The sequence below is a fragment of the Microcaecilia unicolor genome, chromosome 9 (genome assembly GCF_901765095.1).
Source record: "Microcaecilia unicolor chromosome 9, aMicUni1.1, whole genome shotgun sequence".
Taxonomy (NCBI): Eukaryota; Metazoa; Chordata; class Amphibia; order Gymnophiona; family Siphonopidae; genus Microcaecilia; species Microcaecilia unicolor.
This window is the reverse complement of record NC_044039.1, coordinates 209,520,891-209,538,520: the sequence shown is the minus strand read 5'-3', so window position 1 is coordinate 209,538,520 and position 17,630 is coordinate 209,520,891. Positions and strand designations below refer to the sequence as shown.

The 17,630-nt window shown below is 42.6% G+C and overlaps 2 protein-coding genes across 5 annotated transcripts in view; one reads left to right on the top strand and one right to left on the bottom strand.

Moving 5' to 3' along the window:
• PSMC1 (proteasome 26S subunit, ATPase 1) overlaps positions 1 to 4,229 on the top strand; it is a 34,109-nt gene extending 29,880 nt beyond the window's left edge. Inside the window, exon 11 of the mRNA XM_030214629.1 lies at positions 3,972 to 4,229. Coding sequence (XP_030070489.1) covers positions 3,972 to 4,106 — 135 coding nt within the window. The 3' untranslated portion in view covers positions 4,107 to 4,229. The remainder of the gene's footprint in view (positions 1 to 3,971) is intronic.
• Positions 4,230 to 12,353: 8,124 nt separating this feature from the next.
• Positions 12,354 to 17,630, bottom strand: part of LOC115477800 (epithelial cell adhesion molecule-like) — a 29,419-nt gene continuing 24,142 nt past the window's right edge. For 3 of the 4 annotated variants that reach the window (XM_030214887.1, XM_030214888.1, XM_030214889.1), the window contains 4 exons: positions 16,044 to 16,142; positions 15,462 to 15,644; positions 12,694 to 12,747; positions 12,354 to 12,604 (listed from right to left, as the gene is read on the bottom strand). In XM_030214887.1, coding sequence (XP_030070747.1) covers positions 12,542 to 12,604; positions 12,694 to 12,747; positions 15,462 to 15,644; positions 16,044 to 16,142 — 399 coding nt within the window. In that variant the 3' untranslated portion in view covers positions 12,354 to 12,541. The remainder of the gene's footprint in view (positions 12,605 to 12,693; positions 12,748 to 15,461; positions 15,645 to 16,043; positions 16,143 to 17,630) is intronic. The other variant, XM_030214890.1, reaches the window with a different exon arrangement.

The following is a 17,630-nucleotide window of genomic DNA, read 5'->3' as shown; positions in this document are numbered from 1 at the left end:
ATGTCCCTGCATTGCCACATGCCATGAAAGAGAGATGCATTCCCCCTTGCACATTTTAGACACACATCTGTCTCCACTATTCCTGCATGCCATGCCTGCTTGGCAGAAAAGTAGGCTCTATGTGTGGTTCTAAAGTGGCATTCCTGCAACTCCGCACTATGAACCACCCGTGAATGTCCTTTCAATGCTGCCAGGATTCTCCCCTCGGTTATTCTCCCTCCCGATTCCACCGCTCTGAAACCTCTTTAACTTTGGCAGATGAAATTTAATGTGAACAAATGCAAAGTGATGCACATTGGCAAGAATAATTTCAATCATAGTTACCTGGTGCAAGGGTTCACCTTAGGAGTCGGCACTCAAGAAAAAGTTCTAGATGTCATTCTAGTCAATACGCTGAAATCTTCTGCCCAGTGTGTTCGGCAGCAGTCAAAAATGCAAACAGTATGCTAGGAATTATTAGGAAAGGGATGCAAAATAAGACCAAGAATATTATAATGCCTCTGTATCGCTCCATTGTGAGACTTCACCTTGATTATTGCATTCAGTTCTGGTCACCGTATGTCAAAAAAGATATAGCAGAATTAGAAAAGGTTCAAAGAAGAGCGACCAAAATGATAAAGGGGATGGAACGCCTCTCGGATGAGGAAAGGTTAAAGAGGTTAGGGTTTTTCAGTTTGGAAAAGAGAGGGCTGAGAGTGGATATGATTAAGGTCTACAAAATACCGTGTAGAGTAGAATGGGTAAAAGTGAATTGATTGCATACTCTTTCAAAAATACAAAGGCCAGGGGACACAATGAAATTATATGGAAATACTTTTAAAAGGAATAGGAGGAAATATTTTTTCAGTCAAAGAATACTTAAGCTGTTGAACTCATTGTCAGAGGATGTGGTAATAGCAGTTAGCGTATCTGGGTTTAGAAAAGATTTGGACAAGTTCCTTGAGGAAAAGTCCATAGTCTGTTATTGAGATGGACATGAGGGAAGCCATTGGTAGCATGGAAATCGGGTTTCTGCCAGGTACTTGTGACCAGGATTGGCCACTGCTGGAAGCAGGGTATTGGGCTAGATGGACCATTGGTCTGACCCAGTATGGCTATTCTTACGTTTTCTCCAGAGTTGATATTACTTTAACACCAGGTCTATGTACTGAAGCAGAGACAGCATTGCTGCAAAGGTGCTTCAGTTTCTCGCCCTGCTACCCCTCTAGCTCCTAAGAGAACTTGTCTAGACGTCCAGGAGTGTGCAGATAAGGCTTTCTCTCTGCTTCTCCCTCCTTATCTGATGTGGCCTCAGTCTTTTCAGAGGAGCCATTATTGAAGGAGTCGTTAAAGGAGGGAGATGATCCGATAGTACTAAGGTTGTTTCATAAAGAGGAGCTCAGTATTCTTATTTCATAGGGACTGGCGGTGCTTTCCATTGAGGAGCCTTCTGCTTTGACATCAAGAGTTCCATAAGGGGGCTTAGAGGTCCTTCTAAGGCCTTCCCCGATGCATCCAGACATTCAGGTCTTGATTACAGTTGCTTTTGGTTCTGGAATAGTGGGAAGCTATGTAATGGCAGGAGAAATTAGATCTTAACCTGATAATTGTCTTTCCATTAGTCCTTCCCACTATTCCAGAGGCCTGCCCGAGGTTTCTGAGATGTTTAGTTTGGTGCAAAGTAATGGGTCAAATAACGATTGTCACCTTGCATGGTGCTTCCTGCATATCTCTTCTCTATAAGTTATCCAGAGATGAGAGAGGTCCACACACATTTGCTCATTTATTTATTCATTCATGGCTTGATATGTCTCAGCTCAGTTTTCTTACCTCCACCTGCTGATTGATGGACACAACTATCCCACAGGTTTTGGTATAGTGGGAACGGACTAATAAAAAGAAAATGATCAGGTAAGACCTAATTTCTCCATTTCTGTTATTAACCACCTACATTATTCAAGCAAGATAACAGACAAAAACTAATCTACAGTGGGGGAAATAAGTATTTGATCCCTTGCTGATTTTGTAAGTTTGCCCACTGACAAAGACATGAGCAGCCCATAATTGAAGGGTAGGTTATTGGTAACAGTGAGAGATAGCACATCACAAATTAAATCCGGAAAATCACATTGTGGAAAGTATATGAATTTATTTGCATTCTGCAGAGGGAAATAAGTATTTGATCCCCCACCAACCAGTAAGAGATCTGGCCCCTACAGACCAGGTAGATGCTCCAAATCAACTCGTTACCTGCATGACAGACAGCTGTCGGCAATGGTCACCTGTATGAAAGACACCTGTCCACAGACTCAGTGAATCAGTCAGACTCTAACCTCTACAAAATGGCCAAGAGCAAGGAGCTGTCTAAGGATGTCAGGGACAAGATCATACACCTGCACAAGGCTGGAATGGGCTACAAAACCATCAGTAAGACGCTGGGCGAGAAGGAGACAACTGTTGGTGCCATAGTAAGAAAATGGAAGAAGTACAAAATGACTGTCAATCGACAAAGATCTGGGGCTCCACGCAAAATCTCACCTCGTGGGGTATCCTTGATCATGAGGAAGGTTAGAAATCAGCCTACAACTACAAGGGGGGAACTTGTCAATGATCTCAAGGCAGCTGGGACCACTGTCACCACGAAAACCATTGGTAACACATTACGACATAACGGATTGCAATCCTGCAGTGCCCGCAAGGTCCCCCTGCTCCGGAAGGCACATGTGACGGCCCGTCTGAAGTTTGCCAGTGAACACCTGGATGATGCCGAGAGTGATTGGGAGAAGGTGCTGTGGTCAGATGAGACAAAAATTGAGCTCTTTGGCATGAACTCAACTCGCCGTGTTTGGAGGAAGAGAAATGCTGCCTATGACCCAAAGAACACCGTCCCCACTGTCAAGCATGGAGGTGGAAATGTTATGTTTTGGGGGTGTTTCTCTGCTAAGGGCACAGGACTACTTCACCGCATCAATGGGAGAATGGATGGGGCCATGTACCGTACAATTCTGAGTGACAACCTCCTTCCCTCCGCCAGGGCCTTAAAAATGGGTCGTGGCTGGGTCTTCCAGCACGACAATGACCCAAAACATACAGCCAAGGCAACAAAGGAGTGGCTCAGGAAGAAGCACATTAGGGTCATGGAGTGGCCTAGCCAGTCACCAGACCTTAATCCCATTGAAAACTTATGGAGGGAGCTGAAGCTGCGAGTTGCCAAGCGACAGCCCAGAACTCTTAATGATTTAGAGATGATCTGCAAAGAGGAGTTGGCCAAAATTCCTCCTGACATGTGTGCAAACCTCATCATCAACTACAGAAGACGTCTGACCGCTGTGCTTGCCAACAAGGGTTTTGCCACCAAGTATTAGGTCTTGTTTGCCAGAGGGATTAAATACTTATTTCCCTCTGCAGAATGCAAATAAATTCATATACTTTCCACAATGTGATTTTCCGGATTTAATTTGTGATGTGCTATCTCTCACTGTTACCAATAACCTACCCTTCAATTATGGGCTGCTCATGTCTTTGTCAGTGGGCAAACTTACAAAATCAGCAAGGGATCAAATACTTATTTCCCCCACTGTATGCAGCCATGTACTACACGTCTCATTCCACATAAGGTCATGATAGAGGTCAAAGTTGATCTAACACGTCTTTAAACCTAGGCTAGCTGTAGATGAAAGCCAGTGGTGGTGGCTTACAGCTTTGGTTCCATTGGAGCAGAAGAAAACTGCCTGATTATATATATTTTTTTAACTTTCAAAAATTAGCAAGGTTGAAAAAAAAACTACATTTCCTATGGTAAATTTAGTATTTGAAATGAAGCAGATATACCATAGATTCTCCCCCCGAGCTGCCATGGAAAAATGGGGGGCCAGTGGCTATTTTGTGGATCGTCGGAGATCACGGTATCTAAACGCCTCTGGTGTTTCATTGAGGATGAAGGTTGAGAAGCGTGTGCTGTATCACGTGTGCTCCCCTTTTAATCTCTGCAGGCAATTTGCACTGAAGCAGGACTCATGGCTCTGAGGGAACGAAGAATGAAAGTGACAAACGAGGACTTTAAGAAATCAAAGGAGAATGTGCTTTACAAAAAACAAGAAGGCACACCGGAGGGGCTTTACCTGTAGTTACTGTCTTGTTTTATTTCCGTTGAAGGATTCTCTGTTTGGGATTTTCTCTGTATAAAAGGGGAAGCAACTGTTCTGTAGGATTATGTGAGCAAAATAAAACATTTTATGCTTCCTCGTTAAGCGTGGGTTATTTTCTGTCAAACACTTTATTTCATACTAAATATATGTTTCAAAATAAGCATTGATGACTCCAAAGTAAAAATGTGAACACTTTTTTTTTGTTTGTTTGTTTCATTTGTACCCTGCGCTTTCCCACTCATGGCAGGCTCAATGCGGCTTACATGAAGGTTAAGTGACTTGCCCAGAGTCACAAGAAGCTGCCTGTGCCTGAAGTGGGAATCAAACTCAGTTCCTCAGGACCAAAGTCAACCACCCTAACCACTAGGCCACTCCTCCACTGTTGCTACTATTTGAGATTCTACATGGAATGTTGCTATTCCACTAGCAACATTCCATGTAGAAGTCGGCCCTTGCAGGTCACCAATGTGGCCGCGCAGGCTTCTGCTTCTGTGAGTCTAACGTTCTGCACGTACGTGCAGGACGTCAGACTCACAGAAACAGAAGCCTGCGCAGCCTTCTACATGGAATGTTGCTAGTGGAATAGCAACATTCCATGTAGAATCTCCAATAGTAGCAACATTCCATGTAGAGTCTCCAATAGTATCTATTTTATTTTTGTTACATTTGTACCCTGCGCTTTCCCACTCATGGCAGGCTCAATGCGGCATACATGGGGCAATGGGGAGGGTTAAGTGACTTGCCCAGAGTCACAAGGAGCTGCCTGTGCCTGAAGTGGGAATCGAACTCAGTTCCTCAGTTCCCCAGGACCAAAGTCCACCACCCTAACCACTAGGCCACTCCTCCACTGTTGCTACTATTTGAGATTCTACATGGAATGTTGCTATTCCATTTGCAACATTCCATGGAATGTTGCTATTCCACTTGCAACATTCCATGTAGAAGTCGGCCCTTGCAATCACTAATGTGGCCGCGCAGGCTTCTGCTTCTGTGAGTCTGACGTCCTGCACGTACGTGCAGGACGTCAGACTCACAGAAACAGACGCCTGCACAGCCTTCTACATGGAATGTTGCAAGTGGAATAGCAACATTCCATGTAGAATCTCCAATAGTAGCAACATTCCATGTAGAATCTCCAATAGTATCTATTTTATTTTTGTTACATTTGTACCCTGCGCTTTCCCACTCATGGCAGGCTCAATGCGGTTTACATGGGGCAATGGAGGGTTAAGTGACTTGCCCAGAGTCACAAGAAGCTGCCTGTGCCTGAAGTGGGAATCAAACTCAGTTCCTCAGGACCAAAGTCAACCACCCTAACCACTAGGCCACTCCTCCACTGTTGCTACTATTTGAGATTCTACATGGAATGTTGCTATTCCACTAGCAACATTCCATGTAGAAGTCGGCCCTTGCAGATCACCAATGTGGCCGCGCAGGCTTCTACATGGAATGTTGCTAGTGGAATAGCAACATTCCATGTAGAATCTCCAATAGTAGCAACATTCCATGTAGAATCTCCAATAGTATCTATTTTATTTTTGTTACATTTGTACCCTGCGCTTTCCCGCTCATGGCAGGCTCAATGCGGTTTACATGGGGCAATGGAGGGTTAAGTGACTTGCCCAGAGTCACAAGGAGCTGCCTGTGCCTGAAGCAGGAATCAAACTCAGTTCCTCAGTTCCCCAGGACCAAAGTCCACCACCCTAACCACTAGGCCACTCCTCCACTGTTGCTACTATTTGAGATTCTACATGGAATGTTGCTATTCCACTAGCAACATTCCATGTAGAAGTCGGCCCTTGCAGATCACCAATGTGGCCGCGCAGGCTTCTGCTTCTGTGAGTCTGACTCACAGAAACAGAAGCCTGCGCAGCCTTCTACATGGAATGTTGCTAGTGGAATAGCAACATTCCATGTAGAATCTCCAATAGTAGCAACCGTATCTCCAATAGTAGCAACATTCCATGTAGAAGTCGGCCCTTGCAGATCACCAATGTGGCCGCGCAGGCTTCTACATGGAATGTTGCTAGTGGAATAGCAACATTCCATGTAGAATCTCCAATAGTAGCAACATTCCATGTAGAATCTCCAATAGTATCTATTTTATTTTTGTTACATTTGTACCCTGTGCTTTCCCACTCATGGCAGGCTCAATGCAGCTTACATGGGGCAATGGAGGGTTAAGTGACTTGCCCAGAGTCACAAGGAGCTGCCTGTGCCTGAAGTGGGAATCGAACTCAGTTCCTCAGGACCAGAGTCCACCACCCTAAACACTAGGCCACTCCTCAGTTCCCTAATCCAGTTTTTAGTTGTAAAGTCACATATTAGTGAGCAGTATGTTTCATTCTGTCATATATAAGGGCCATTTCTTTGCCTGTTTAAGAAATAAAACATGGTGTTTTGGGGAAGAATGAGGCAGAGATTGTTTGTATTGTACTATAATGGGAAGATTAGCCAAATGATTAGAGCAGAGAGCTGAGAACCAGGGAAGGGCAGTTCAAACCCCACTACCTCCTTGTGCTCTTAGGAGAGCAACTTTAAGTTAAATTATAAGCCTTCTGGTTCAGGAAAATACCTACTGTATCTGAATTTAACTTAAAAGGTGTGAGCAAAATCCAAAATCCCCTTTCCTAATGTCAAGGTGTTGCTGCATGTGATACAGAGGTTGTTTCACCCACACAATTTTTCCAAGTTGTCTACGTGTGATAAGTTTTACTAATGTTTTTATAACTGGGATTTTACTTAATGAATTGACATGATCTCTCCTCGTGTTTAAAGGAAGATCTGCCCCTCGCAGTGCTGCGGTAGTTAATTTGACTGATCAGTGACTTGTTTAGGTTCTTTTGTTAATAGATGGAGGAATAAAAATGTGTTTTATTTAATTCACACATTTTATATACCACAAATTGATCCAGAGAGATAACTAAGAGGTGTACAAGTGCTTTGAAAACGAGGCCCTAAGCGGTTTATAACAAATTAAAATAACAGTTCAAGCTTCTTTGCTGGGAGTGGGGAAGGAAGAGGAGACGGGAAGGGAAGCTAGGATGAGACAATCAAAACAAGTAGAAAAAAAGTTGGGTTTAAAGAAGAGTTTTGAACAACTACAAAGACTCGGCAGTTCTGAGAGAGGAAAGGAGAGCATTGCAAAGTTTGGGGCCTAGGAAGCTGAAAGCAGTGTCACGAGAAAGCAACAGGTAAAGAGCAGAGGGGGGTGAAATGCAGAGTGAAAGAGGCGTGATGGGGAATAAGGGATCAGCAATTTATTTAGGTAAGGAAGGACTTTGGGAAACCGACCTTTTAAGACTAGCATGAGTAGTTTATAGTGAATACAGAAAGAGACAGGGGACCAGTGTTCAAGACGGAGCGGGGGGTGGGGTGACATGGTCGAAACTGCGCTCAGTGGATAAGTTTAACGGCTGTAGATTGAATTAGTTGGAGACGCTTTAATGGATATAAGGGAAGTCCAGCATACAAAGAGTTACAGTAATCGAGACAGATGATGACTAAGCGAGACTGAGAGAAGAGCAAATTGAGGGGAGAGGTAGGGGCGAACAGATGAAATGCAGTATAGCGCAAAGATACTGGGAAAATAGTGGACTCCAATCTAGTACTAGCTTATTGGCTGTAGCTTAGCACCTCAGTATGTGAATCCTGCAAGCCAGCTTCTGATGGCTTCTGTTTCTAAACAGAGCAGTGTATAAGAAAATTAATCATTCCTGAAGCTAAGTAACAGCAAGTGTTGAAGGCCTCTTGATGCAGAGACCGTATGTAGGGCAAAACCGGGTGATTTCAGAAGTGAGAAAGTCCAACTAACTTTCCTCCTCTCAGTGAAGATGTGGTGCTCATCTAGTATTGATTACAAATGATATATGACGAGCATTCCTAGACAACAAATGGTGAATGCGGGAAGAAACTTAATTCTCCTATTTTGTAGAGCTGATTTAGATTACATGGTTTGATTTTTTTTTTTCTGTGACATTTGATGGATTTTCTTCCAAGAGTACAGCTCTTGCAATGATGTAAAATACAGTTGTTTGCATTCTTTTGTGGAAGCCACAGAGTGGTGGTTGGAGTACATGGCACCCTTCTGACTCAGTCAGGAAGGGATAAAGAGCAGATGTCCACAAGGTCTGCAAACCAGTTGGGTTTTTAGAATAGCACCAATGAACGTGCTTGGGAGATATGCATTGAGCCTGCCTCAGTCCTATGCATTTTCATCAGGTTTCTTTTAAAAAGTAGATTGCTTTTTGGCCCTTGAACACCCCTGCAGTAGGAACTCAGAGTACTGACAGTGCATGGTGCTGGAGCCTTCCCCCCCCCCCCCCCCCCCTGGTTACCTGTTACAATCTGGCTTAAGCTGGTGGTGTCCAAAAGTCATTACTATCTGAGGGCACTTTGATCCATTGATTCTCAGCATATGTGTCAACATCACCTAAAGACTGGTTTGGCAAAGGTGGTAACTTTTTATAGGCAATTTCTGAGAAGCCAAAGATTGAGCCTGCATGAAGGCTGAATTACACTGTCCCTTTAGCAGAGTGAAGCCTGCCTAGTTCCCCTGCTCGCTTTGTGCAGTGCCATAAACCTAAACTGATCTGGTTCTGCCTTCTGTTCTTTACATGCAAGGATGCTCTGTGCTTTTCCTTGTCTTGAGTCGTGTGACTATCCCTGCAGGAAGAGACTGTTTTTTGTGCACTTGCCATCCTTTATTATAAAAGCTATTCCTGACACCATCTACTTTCAATCCAATATGATTGTCATGTTTTAAAATGTCCTTTCCACTGAAAACAATTCGTGTGTCTTAATTTTACATTTTTGAAAGATACGAAAGTCTCTGGTATACCCCCTTTTCCCCTCCTCCTCCTTCCTGGGCTGTTCACATATTTAGGTCCTTCGATCTCATGATGCTTTTGGTGCAGATGGCATCAGTTTAGTAACCCTCCTCCACACTAGACACAGGAAGACTTAAGTTCGTTGCCATCTCAGGATCCATAAAGCTGGCTTTTGAGAAAGTAAAGTTGAAGTATCCCTCTAATACTTTTTTCTTTAACGTTACATAAATGTTCCTGGACCAATAGATGTCACAGAAATCACAAGTACTGTGGCTATAGCTTGAAGTATGGTATATCAAGAAATGAAATTACACTACGCCTACCAACCTTGGGCATATCCGTGTGAAGTTCTGATGTGACTTTTCCTTTACAGCTTAATTTGCAGCAAAATTCAACAATCTGCATTTAGTCTCACTGCAATATCTAGTTTACCCTACTATGCTATCTTCAAGCTCTGTGAAGTAATTTGATTTTGTGGAAGATACAGACTTCTGGCATAGAATCGAGTTAGGATGCCTGGAATCCATTTCAATCATATGTCAACACATTAAAAGGTCAACATGTTTCATAACTGAAGTAAATCAAAACAACAGGAAGACAGTGGGATTTCTTTAAGTCATTAAAATACTCACCGAGGCATAGTAGAATGAATGCTTTATTGCTGAATTCAATACAAATTCAGGTATTTTTTTTAACAGTACAATAAACAACCTTTGGAACAGCTTTATGTAGGGGCAAGACTTTTATTCATGATTGTTTAATTTCTTCTGTTGTGAGAGTTAACACCATAGTGAAATATTACTGTGATCTCAGGTTAGCACAATTGGACCTTTCAGCTCCTAAACGGCATAACAAGATGAGCTTTCTCAGCATTTCTTCAGAAACTTGTATCGAGCTGCCTGATTCAGAGTAACTGAACAAACTAGTGCTAAAAACAATATTTAGGTTTTAGTTCCTCAGTTTGGGTTGTTGTTCATTGGGTTGGGAGCTGTCTGGAGTAGTGGTTCACAAACCTGGTCCTGGAGGTACCTCAGCTAGTCAGGTTTTCAGGATAGCCATAATGAATATAGAGACACGATTAAAAATAGTGGGAATCGTTCTCGACAAACATCGATCTCCGGACAGTCAAGTATCAGCAATCACATCACAATGTTTCAAGACACTATGGAAACTGAGAAGGATTAGAGACTACTTTCCGAGTCCATCGTTCTGGCTAATAGTGCAATCGATTATACTGTTGAAACTAGACTACTACATCGCAGGATGCAAAGAAACCTCACTGAAATCACTGCAAGCAGTCCAAAGCACAGCAGCAAGACTGATATTCAAAAAAATCGAAATACAAGAGCAACTCCACTGCTTGAAAAATTACTCTGGCTGCCAATCAAGACTAGGCCATTCTTCAAAACAAGCACCCTCATTTACAAAATACTGTTTGGAATGTCTCTAGAATACATGCTAGACCTGATGGAATTATTGTCAAGAAATGCAAGCTCAGAAACTAGGGGCTACCTATTTCTCCACCTACCCAAGTGCAGAAACATAATCTACAAAACCATCTATACAGCAGGATTTATCTACCTGGGCTCCGAATGGTGGAACTCAATACCCAAGGCCATAAAAAGCATCACTAAGTATCTCCAGGTTGTTTTTTTTGTTACATTTGTACCCCGCGCTTTCCCACTCATAGCAGGTTCAATGTGGCTTACATATTATATACAGGTACTTATTTGTACCTGAGGCAATGGAGGGTTAAGTGACTTGCTCAGAGTCACAAGGAGCTGCAGTGGGAATCAAACCCAGTTCCCCAGGATCCACGTCCACTGAACTAACCACTAGGCTACTCCTCCACTAGCAACATTCCATGTAGAAGCCTGCCCTTGGAGATCAGCAATGCAGCCGCGCAGGCTTCTGTTTCTGTGAGTCTGACGTCTTGCATGTACGTGCAGGATGCCAGACTCACAGAAGCAGAAGCCTGCGCAGCCTTCTACATGGAATGTTGCTAGTGGAATAGCAACATTCCATGTAGAATCTCAATAGTAGCAACATTCCATCTAGAATCTCCAATAGGGAAATGGGATTTGATATACCACCTTTCTGAGGTTTTTGCAACTACATTCAAAGCTGTTTACATATATTCAGGTACTTATTTTGTACCAGGGGCAATGGAGGGTTAAGTGACTTGCCCAGAGTCACAAGGAGCTGCAGTGGGAATCGAACTCAGTTCCCCAGGATCAAAGTCCACCATGCTAACCACTAGAGAACTGAAAACCTACCCATACAAAATGTCCTATAACTAACCACACAAACAACAAATGTTCTACAACACATACTAATTGAAAAACACTACTGTAATCTACACATAACTGCAAATTGTAAGCCACTTTGAACCAAAACTTGATTTTGGAAAATAGTGAGATATACGAATGCATGCATAAATAAATATTCATGAGAGATTTGCATGTAGCAGAAGTAATGTATGCAGATTTCTCTCATGAATATTCATTGTTGATATCCTGAAAACCTGACTGACTGGGGCACTTCCAGGACTCGGTTTAGGAACCTAGAGCCAAACTTTTGACGCCCACAGGAATGGTAGGCAGTGCCTGCAGGCTGGCTGGCATAGAGCAACGGTCGATCTGATTTTCCAGTAGAGAATGACACAGGGATGGGAATAAAGTTTGTTCCCATCCCATCCCTACAACAGTACCAAATCTCATTCATGCAAAAAGCAAGCGATTGTCTTTTTATCAAAAATGATGATGGAATTAGTGCGGTGTGGAAGGCATTTGTTATCATCCACGTGGATGCAGCTGCATGTTTTGTCATGTGCACGAAAGGATGAAGTTGGTGGGAATGGGGACAACTTTGTCCTTGTGGCATTCTCTGCTTTCTAGTTTCAGGTTGGAGGTGGTGCTCACTTTACGTGGGTTTTTCAGTAGGAAGGTTGAGATACCACCAGCTGCCCTAGATGTGCCCTCCGCAGTCTGCCCCCTTGAATCAGCTGATTTGGTACTTCTACATGAGCCCTTTTCAGCAGGAATAGTAGAAGCCTGTGTCCAGATCCAAAAGGTTTACAGTGAGACCAGGCCACTAGCAAAACAAATTCAAAACAAACCTAACAGAATCCTGTGCAGAAGGAATGGATCCTCAGAAGCGTAGCTGAAATTGGGTGGCGGAGCAGGTGAGGGGAAGAGAGGTTGGTGGTTGGGAGGCGAGGATAGTGGAGGGCAGACTTATACGGTCTGTGCCAGAGCCGGTGATGGGAGGCGGGACTGGTGGTTGGGAGGCGGGGAGGACTGCTGGGCAGACTTGTACGGTCTGCGCCCTGAAAAAGACAGGTACAAATCAAGGTAAGGTATACACAAATGAGTTTATCTTGTTGGGCAGACTGGATGGACCATGCAGGTCTTTTTCTGCCGTCATCTACTATGTTACTATGTAGTAGCAAAGTCTAAATGAGCTGTGTGTGTTTAAGGGTGCTGACAAAAGCACATCCCCATTCAATGATTATTTCAGTCTTATCTTCATATGAACTGTACGCCATTCGGAAATGTTAGTTTGGACTATCAGGCACATCTTTCCTCAGGAGTAGTAGTACTGTGGATCGTCCCTCTGAGCAAGCTGATAATCGTCCAGTTCCTGACCCTAGAAGGTAGGCAGATAGTTTTAAGTATTTACTGGGGCTTGTATTGAATTAGTTTTTTTTTTTTTTTGCATCTGTAATCAGATCTCACCTCAATGACTTCAAACCGAGTATGCTCCTGCTCTGCTCGTCTCTTAATGACAACCTGAATAGAAAACAAGGCTTTAAAATAAGAATTCCTCTTACCTGGTCCAAGGTTAATTATTACATTTTGTATTTGCTCTACAGAGTTAACAAAATCTTTGGTTTATAATTTAATGGTTGCCATTTTCCAAACAGGGGCAGGCTCATTACCTCTTGCCTGAATACTGCAATAGGGAAACTTTTGGAGGAATCTATTTCAGTGGGGGCCCCAAGGCAGATGAGCTCTTAACGTGTGGAAAAATCACTTTTTTTTTTAGAGTAGGAAAACTCCAAGGCTTTAATGGCGAAGTCAATTTTACAGATCAGAAAGGTCATTGGAGAACCAGGGAAGGCAGGTTTCATATCCTACTGTGGCTCTTAGTGATCTTGGGCACGTCACTTAACTCTTCATTGCCTCAGGTATAAACTTAGATTGTAAGCTCTCTGAGGACAAGGAAATACCTAGTGTACCTGAATGTAATGCTCCTTGAATTGAAAAGGCATGAGCTAAATCCAAATCCCTTTACCCTTCACCAAATTCAACTTGTAAATGTGTTATCTAAGGACCAATACTATTGAATTTCATATTCATATGTGACATCTAACGGTGGGAGATTTTTACGACAGTTGTTATGTGAGGATTTGTATTACTTTGATAGTACTCCTGCGTTTGTTCATCATCTGATATTTTACTGTGATGTATTGTTGATGTGAATTTATGATATTTTTTATTTAACTGCATGCTTTGGACAATCAGCTCCTCCAAAGAGGCCATGTCTACATAAGTATTGCCATACTGGGAAAGACCAAAGGTCCATCGAGCCCAGCATCCTGTTTCCAACAGTGGCCAACCCAGGTCACAGATACCCAGCAAGATCCCAAAAATGTACAAAACATTTTATACTGCTTATCCCAGAAATAGTGGATTTTCCCCAAGTCCAGTGTGTAAACTTTTTTAAACTAGTGCTGTTGATTCATCACCATTAACACACAGATGTTAATGGTGAGTAAAATTATTAATGTCCTGAATGTTGACTGTCGCAACCTGAAGCACATCTGCCCCCCCCCCCCACCCCACCCTAGCATACATAAGGATGCCATGGCGGTCTAGAGTAAGATGGGAAGGAGCAATTCCCTGTGTTATCTCTGGGTTTTACAATGGTGACTCTGACTTGTAATGGTAGTCTTGCACCCCTAGTGGTAGTATCACAACACTGCCACTACAGGTTGCAGCTACCATTTTGAATTGCTCCTGCCCCACTTTACTTGGTTAGCTAACTAGGTAGCAGGATGAATATCGCAACTATCTCATTACCTGCCTGTATTGTGCTGTGGCAGTCAGAGGACATATTCAACGACAGTATCCGGACAGTGATGGAAAAATATGATCAACTGTGCTTGAAATTTTTAAGCAGGCTATTAAATGTGATTGCAGTTTTTGATTGAACAATTGTTATATTGTAAAGAAAAAATTAAATGAAAGCTGTAAAATGGTCCAAATTACATCAAATTCATATTTTGTGGATATTATGACGTTGAAGTCAGTCAAATACTGTGAGGCTTTTTTTTAATGAGGTGGAAAGGGAAGAACTAAACCCAATACAGCTGTACTGTGTTAAAAGGTGAAAGACTCTACAACATGTAGGTTGCCCACAGGCTGCGACCCTTGAGCCAGATTTTTAAGTCCGCATTTATTCCCAGGTCACATCAACAGAGCTATATTTCACCATGAATGACATCTTTACATTGCCATAAATGGAAGGAAAATGCCTCCCAAGCTCTTTCACATCCTACTTTATTGATGGTGCCAAAGCAATTCACAATCCCAGCGTGAATAGTAGGTTAGTACATTTGCTATGGCAGTGGCCTGTGCATAGGCATGGGAATCTGATCTTAGTAAAGGGGGGGGGGGGGCTTGAGCAGTGCAGACTTCGATTACACGAAGGGCTAAAAGTGGCCAAGAGGATACACACCCGGTATCTAGCAACTGTTAAATGGGGTTTTTTTTTCTGCCCATCTTAATAATGGGTCTGGCCTCATTTTTAGCAGGCATGTTTGTTCCTAAGGGGGAGGGGAGGTAGCTTGTTTCTTATATATGTATATCGCCAAAAATCAGTGCCTCCCAAATTTTATCAAATGGTTCCCAAACCTGGAGCCACCCCAGCTAGTCAGGTTTTCAGGATGTCCACAATGCATATTCATTGGAGATTTGCATACATTTCCTCTACTGCATGCAAATCTCTCATGAATATTCATTGTGGATATCCTGAAAGCCCGACTGGCTGGGGTGCCTCCAGGACCAGGTTTGGAAACCACTGCTTTATCCCATATGACCATATTTTAACACTTCAAAATTCACACGGTACTAACTAATGGTGAAAGCAAAATAATAGACCTCAATTTCTTTTCCCTTTATTAGTCACTTCCTCCTCTCCCACTTATCCAAAGCAGGAGCCAGCAATCAGGCCCAGGCCCTGTGCAACAGTTTGCACTGCAAAAACTAGCTGAAACTAGTAGTCTCATGTTCACTCTATTTAGTATAATCCCAATATCTGCCTGGGTTTGTAACAGAAAGCTCACTTGGGAGGAGAGAGTAAAGTTTATGAACATTCACTGATTCCCAGGCCACGTCCACTACTGGACATAGATCACAGTGGAAGGCCAGAGAGGGGTGAAGGGAGCAGTTCTTTGGTCACCTCATGGGGGCCACTGCCATACATTCTTGTAAGTACTCACACACACAGTGATTCCTGTGAGAATAGCCAGTGCTATCACAATGATGATGGCTGCAAAGCCCGAAGACATGGTCTTCATGTTAATTCGAGGCGGTTCATTGTCAAAGAACAGGATCTGAATTGATTCCATGTCCACCTCCACGTCCCTTCCATCCAAGGAAACGGATAATCTGTTCCTCTTCAGCTGTGGAGAATAATTCATTTAGGAGTCCTTTTACAAAGGCGCGCTAGCGTTTTTAGCACATGCTAAATGCTAGAGACACCCATATATTCCTATAGGTGTCTAGCATTTAGTTTTATACATTTATTAGTCTCATGGCACACTAGTGTAAGGGGGGGGAGAAAGGAGAAGCAAAAGCTTCACAGGTGAATGCAGCAACAAAGGAGTAAGGCCCAACAAAAAGAAGGCCAAGATGTAAAAAAAATCAACAATTTATTAATTGTACTATCATAACACGGGACTTGACACGGCTGTGTTTCAGCACCAAGGCCTGCATCAAGAGACTGTGTGCCCATGTAAAGTTGATAGCGTTTCTCACAGAGCATGTGTCGAACACTGAGAGCTTAACAATTGAATACTTACATCCCTCTCTATATAATAAGCCACAGTGGCAATATCCACTGGGTCTTTGGTACCATTTTTGCAGAGTTTTATAGTAACTTCTTGTGTGAGTTTGTGCATCTACAAAAGAGAACAAAAAAAAGATGAGATTAGCTTCTGGTAAATGGACAGAGATAAAAGTGGGGATATTTCTGTGGGCAGAACCCATGTACAGTAGCAGCCTGCAGAGACTTTGAATAAGCTGTAATGTTGTCTCTTGCTTCCTTAGGAATCCTATAAAAGTAAAGTCTAGTCACTACACTTCGCACCTGCCACTACTACAGGGAAAATACTGTTGGGGAGCAGGAGGAGGCAGCTGGAGAGTAGTATTTCATGAAGAGATGTTAGGGAGTAGCAGAGGATAACCAGAGGCTGTTGGGGAGAAGTACTATACGTATAGAGACAATTAGAGTGTAGTAGGGAAGACACAATTAGATAGTAGTAATTCATTTATTGAGATTTACTAACCACCCATATGAAGAGATTCGCCCAAGGCGGTGTACAGCAGGTACAGCTTGACATAAAACTTAACAGCATAACAATAGTAAAATGACCAAAAATAAACAAATGCAATCAATGAGGTTAACTTGGAGATTGCAAATTGAATCCTAATAATAGGAATAACATGATACAGAAATATACACACTAAACTGCTCTGTAGAACAATCATATAACAGACATATGATAAACGTCAGCAGAATACAAATGATACCATAATAGACAGCATGGAAGAACATTCCTGTATGATCGTCACAATCTCAGCACAATACAAATGAAACACTTTGATAGACACACATTAAAACATTCATACCATACAGTGAAACGTCTTAATAGGTAACCAAGAGGGTAAGTGTATCATGTTTGTTTGTTTATTTTATGTTTGATTGTAATCTGCTTTGGTGTAAAGTGGGATATAAATATGGAAAATAAATAAATACAGACAGGACAAGATAAATAGGGGAAATGGGATTTGATATACCGCCTGTCTGAGGTTTTTTGCAACTACATTCAAAGCGGTTTACATATATTCAGGTACTTATTTTGTACCAGGGGCAATGGAGGGTTAAGTGACTTGCCCAGAGTCACAAGGGGCTGCAGTTGGAATCGAACTCAGTTCCCCAGGATCAAAGTCCACTGCACTAACCACTAGGCTACTCCTCCACTCATTCCACCAATAAGAGCCAACCTCATCAGTGATGTCACAATGGCTTGATTGCCCGATACTTGGCTCACTTCTGATATTGTGATGTCATAAGGGAAAGGGGGAAAGGGAAATGGGACTTGATATACTGCCTTTCTGAGGGTTTTGCAACTACATTCAAAGCGGTTTACATATATTCAAGTACTTATTTTGTACCTGGGGCAATGGAGGGTTAAGTGACTTGCCCAGAGTCACAAGGAGCTGCAGTGGGAATTGAACTCAGTTCCCCAGGATCATAGTCCACAGCATTAACCACTAGGCTACTCCTCCACTCCACAAATAGCACAAAGTCAATTTGGATAACTAGATGGGCGGCTAAACTGAGGCAACTTATATTTACAATTAAATAAAACATGAGGAACTGGTTA